The sequence below is a fragment of the Biomphalaria glabrata genome, chromosome 5 (assembly GCF_947242115.1).
Source record: "Biomphalaria glabrata chromosome 5, xgBioGlab47.1, whole genome shotgun sequence".
Classification (NCBI taxonomy): domain Eukaryota; kingdom Metazoa; phylum Mollusca; class Gastropoda; family Planorbidae; genus Biomphalaria; species Biomphalaria glabrata.
In genome coordinates, this window is record NC_074715.1 from 6,332,012 (window position 1) to 6,337,661 (window position 5,650).

The 5,650-nt window shown below is 40.3% G+C and overlaps 1 protein-coding gene across 1 annotated transcript; it reads right to left on the reverse strand.

Annotated features, from left to right (window-relative positions):
- Positions 1 to 404: 404 nt before the first annotated feature.
- Positions 405 to 2,511, reverse strand: LOC129926207 (uncharacterized; the record flags this gene model as incomplete). The annotated part of the gene is made up of 1 exon (XM_056028673.1): positions 405 to 2,511. A coding segment is annotated over one exon (1,110 nt), but the record flags the coding sequence as incomplete, so codon positions are not given.
- Positions 2,512 to 5,650: the final 3,139 nt, after the last annotated feature.

Genomic DNA, 5,650 nt, shown 5'->3' on the forward strand with positions numbered 1-5,650 from the left:
GGCCACAAAAACAGGTGAGCTTTACATCATCTGCCCTATAGACCACAAGATCTGAAAGGGGAACTAGTTAGGCCAGGTTCACATCTAACTTTGCATTCACTTGCACGTATCCTTTGATCTGCTGAAGCGTTGGGGAACTACACAAGATCTGTCAACCTTCTTTCTCCATTCTTATCTCTCATTTGTCTTTGATATAATTTCATTCGGATGTTCTTTCTGAAAATATTGAAGCCTGCCTGGGTGGACCACTTCGGGGGCCGATTTTGAGTTTGTGTTTCCACACAAACTGTCTTTGTAACCTTGTTATTAATTTTATAGATTAGAGCTACTTTTATATCATTTTTTATAGGCTAGTACCAGAATTAGTGTTTGTACTTCCGCTGATTTTTATATGGGTTAGGGTGGGGTAGTATGAATAATTAGATCCATACTGCTTGCTGTACAGTTGACCAGTGGTCAGTACAGTTTCTCTGTCTGTGTGACATGTGAAGATCTTTGTGGTCTGGCTTGTAAATATTTTAATATTTCTGCAATTATTACTGCTGTAATACTGCTTTAACTGCTGCTGCAACTGCTTTAACTGCTGTAATTACTGCTGCTTTAACTGCTGCTGTAGTATTTTGGTACTTCTGTCTTAGTCCTTAGTAGAAAGTAAGGCGTATTTTAGATTTAGTGTTACGGGTTCGTTGTGGTTATACTAGATAGTTGTAGAATATTTTAGATCTAGACCACTTATGGTTAGGATGTTAATAATATAGATTATAGATCTAGATTCAGTGTAGTAAGTTGGAGTAATTTAGTAGATAGTTGGTTTGTGTTATGAACATAAAGATAAGAGAGTCGAAAACCATGTCTGTATAGTATGGCTTTAATACACTGAATGACTACACAACACACATTTCGTGAACACATTCTCACGGACGAGTTACAAGCACATGTAAACATAAGTACGACAACCGATACAGAATATAATTTTCATAACATTCACCCCCGGTTCAAATAATGCTAACTAGTATTATCAACAATGAAAGAATTAAGTAAGTGCACAATAATAATAGAGATTCAAGTAAACAAACAATGTAGAATAGCATGACAAAATGTAACATGTTGATATAAGTAAGTGTGGAATAATAATAGAGATTCAAGTAAACAAACAATGTAGAATAGCATGACATAATGTAACATGTTGATATAAGTAAGTGTGGAATAATAATAGAGATTCAAGTAAACAAACAATGTAGAATAGCATGACATAATGTAACATGTTGATATTACATGGTAAATAAAATAGCTTATTAAAATATATCATGATAGATCAAATATCACATTAAAGTCAAGTCAACAAAACCAAATGAAAGTAGTAAAATGTCAAAGTAAGAGCTCTAGTAAGCTGATGAGCTTTTACACTTTGTAGTTGGGCCTAGTTCTCCTTACTCTAAGATTGTATGTATGTGTAGTTTCTTCTGCTTGAGTTTCGGACGGTCTGGCTATGTCTTCGGTGGTGCTGGTGGTTTCTTCAGGCATGATAGAATCAGTAGGTTGATTCCTGGGAGGTGAGCTTTGGATGGGGCAGTCAGTATCAAGCTCTGTTCCACTCTGATTCTCATTTTCTATAACTTTTTGTTCTTCCCTAGGGGCTAACATTCGTAATGAGATAGTTTCCTCTCGTCCGTTTGGTGTTCGGATTACAGCGTACTGAGGGTTGCATGTTACCAAATCAACTTCCTCTATTATGGGATCATATTTAGATGATCTAACGTTCTTCTTCAGCAGGACAGGACCAGGACTGGTCAACCATGTTGGCAAGGATGTCCCAGAACCACTTCTTCGGTTGAACCCAAGAAGTCGTTCATGTGGTGTCCTGTTAGTTGCAGTGCATAGTAATGACCGGGTGGATTGCAGAGCATCATTTAGTAGTAGTTCCCATTTAGCTATGTCCAATTCCTTAGAATGTAGAGCCAAGGTGATGGCTTTCCATAAGGTCCCGTTAAGTTTCTCTATTTGTCCGTTTCCTCTCGGACTGTAAGGGGTCGTTCTACTGGTTGCAATTCCTCTCTCGTGGAGGAAATGCTGCACCTCTGTAGACATAAACGAAGTTCCCCTGTCAGTGTGGACGTACGCTGGAAATCCAAATAGGGCGAATAGTTCATTGAGACATTTAACAACCGTAGAGGAAGACATATCGGGACATGCAAATGCAAATGGGAATCTAGAGAATTCATCTATAATGGTAAGTAGATATCTATTTCTTGAAACAGTAGGGAGAGGTCCCTTGAAATCCATACTAATTCTCTCAAAAGGTTGAATTGCTTTAATCAGTTCTCCGGTCGGCTGTCGAAAAAAACGGGGCTTTAGTTCTGCACAAGCTTGACATTGTTCTATTACAGTTCTGACGTCATCACAGGAAAATGGAAGATTTTTAGTCCTTACGTAGTGCAATAGTCGAGTAACGCCCGGATGGCAAAGACTAGTGTGCAGCAATTTAAGGTCATTGCGAGTGATGGCAGATAAATAGTGTTACGTATTTCTGAATCTTCTGGCTAAATGTATTAGTAGGCACATAAATAAAAACACTGCAAAGAACTTGACGACTAAACTTTCAGTTTCATATAACTTTAATGACTATTAACTCTAACAATTCGTTACTGTAACATGTAGCGTAGAAGACTGTACAACATCTGTCAGTTTACAGTTAGCTATACTTCGTTGCAATTCATCTCTTCACTTCGTTGCAATTCATCTCTTCTCAACTTTCCTCGAGCCGTATTCCACAGAACAGACCAACGACACACTTCCCAGTGTCGCTCCAGGTCTCCCAAAGCTGAACCAAGTCGTACTCAAGTCTACCGAATCAGAGCCACACACGTCTTACATCGACTGTAACGGCTCAAGTCCACTGTAGTTCGCTGTATAGACTTTAACGACAATAGTCCACTCCAGTTAACTCTACCCTAGTTAACTTGCATCGAGTCGTACACATTTCTCTTCCACAGAGCCGCACACGTCTTACATAGTCTGTATCGACTGTAACGGCTCACTCACGACTCCATCCGACTGACTTTCACATTAACTCTCTGGCTTATATATAGTCCCTAATCGCTTGTCCAAAGTTGCACAAACACGGCTAGTATCCTCTGGAATAACACGTGAGGAAACGTCACATCCTGTCTTTGTTTATACATGTAGATTCCAGAAAACATTGGCTGCAGTGTCATCTTGCCGGGGTCACAAGTTGTGACCTCTATCTGTCACTGGACGTTGCTAGTACCTTTTAGAATAACATGTAAGGACACGTCACATCCTGTCTCTGTTTATACATGTACATTCCAGGGAACACCCGCTGCTGTGTTATCTCGTCGGGGTCACACGTTAACCTCTTCCTGTCACTGGTCATTTGTAACAATAGTTTCTGGTAAATGTATCAGCTACAGTGTTCTGCTTGCCAGGGCGATAGATGACGTCATAGTGGAAACACGAGAGTTCAAGTTTCCACCTTTGGATTTTTTCATTTTTAATTTTTCCTTTGTTTGACCTGTTATACATGAAAGAGACAGATCGCTGATCCCTAACAAGTGTGAACGCTTTACCAACTAAGAAATGTTTCCATTTCCTCAGCGACTCAACAATGGCATATGCTTATTTCTCAACTGAAGAATGTTTTCTTTCACTTTTTGTTAATGAGCGAGAGAAGAAAACAACGGGCCGGCCATCTTGGTTGAGGGTAGCTGCAATGGTTATATCAGAAGCATCCGTCTCAACGGTTAAAGGGCGATTCGGATCAATAGTATATACGGCGGCTTTTTCAAGCTCATTTTCAAACTTTCAAATGTTCTTTTGACTTCTTCGGAGACAGGAAATTGTTGATTTCTTGTTAACAGGCTTATTTTGGTTGCGAAGTTAGGTATCCACTGTGAGTAGTAAGCCAGAAGACCCACTACTCGTTTCTGTTCACGCATGTTCACTGGTACGGGTAATTCTATTAGAGCGCGAAATCTCTCAGGATCCGGCTTAAGTTGTCCTTTGGAAATCTCGTATCCTAACAGTCTCACTTTAGCAGTGCTAATTTCACTTTTTGTTTCATTAAGAGTGATTCCATACTTTTGAGCACTATCAAGAAATCGCTGTAGGTTTCGGTCGTGTGATTCAGAGTCCATACCGCAGATGGTCACATTGTCCACATAAGCAAAAGTGTCAGTGAGTCGTTCGTCTTCGATGATTTTGTCAATCGTACGCTGAAAACAGGCGACTCCATTCGTAACGCCAAACGGAATCCGACGGAATTGATACAGTTTCCCACATGCTTCGAAGGCTGTGAACGGCCTTTCCTCTTCTTTTATAGGAATCTGATGGTATGCACTTTTCAGGTCTAAAGTGCTATATACAGAGTATTGCGAAATCTTCTCTGCCAGTTCGTCAATTCTGGGCATAGAGTAGGCGTCTAGTAGAGTGAACCGGTTTATGGTTTGGCTGTAGTCCACAACCATTCTTTTCTTATGTCTGTCATTTGTTGTGACTAGGACTTGTGCACGCCAGGGAGATTTAGATGGTTCAATAATTTCATCCTTTATTAGTTGTTGAATTTCCTTCTCTATAAACTTTCTATCTGGAACTGAGTATCTGCGAGACCTTGTAGCCACTGGGGTACAGTTTGATTACAGATTACTAAATAGGCTAGGAGCCTCTACCTTCGCTGGCTGGAGAGTACTCAGATAGATAGGAGGAAGCCATAAAGATTCTGTTGCCTGAGGAACATGTCTGCCATTTGTGCTTCTTAGCGATGTGCGTCGAAATATAGCTTTCACAGCTCCCAGTGTCTACTAGGGCTTTCAATGGCACGTTGTTGATGCAAATTGGTATTGTAGATTTGTTTAAATTCAAAGGCTGCACAGTAGCGATAGCCGAAGCTGTTGAAGATCTAGATTTGCAAACTCTTTGAAAGTGACCCTTTTTGAAGCACTGATTGCATGTCACTTCCCTTGCAGGGCATTGAGAGCGGGGATGCTTAACCCTGCCGCAAAAATAACACTTCCTAGCTAATGCATTTATTTCATGTGTGTGTGAATTGCTTGCACTTCGAGGAATCGTTACATTTGGCACGGGTGAGGCTGAAGAATTGGTAAGAGTAGTTTCCGGCTGTGATGATTCATACAGTAATGAGTGCTGATAAGCATGTTCTAGTAAGCGAGCCTCCTCGAAGGCGTCCTTTAAACTCAAAACAGTCTTTTCAAGTAGACGTTTTCGAATGCTGTTGGACACAAGTCCATTGATAAACGAATCTTTAATAGCCTCTTCTCAGTGTTGTTCAACAGTCACCGCTTTGAAGTTGCAATCTTTGGATAGAATTCTTAATTTCTGCATGTAGGCGTCTCTCGTTTGACCTTGCTCTTGTTTACAAGTAGCTAACCTGTGCCTAGCAAACACCTCATTCTTTGGTTGAATGTAGATGCCATTTAGAGTCTGGATAGCTTCATCAAATGTCTCTTTATCAAGTATCATTTGATATGCAGCAGGAGAGATATAGTTTATCAGTAGTTTCTTAGTATCAAGATTGTCTACTGATACTACCGATATAAAATTTTTAAACGTTTCATACCAGTGCTGCCAATGCTCTGCTGCTTGAGGTGCTGTGGGCTCGATGTCAAGCTTCTCT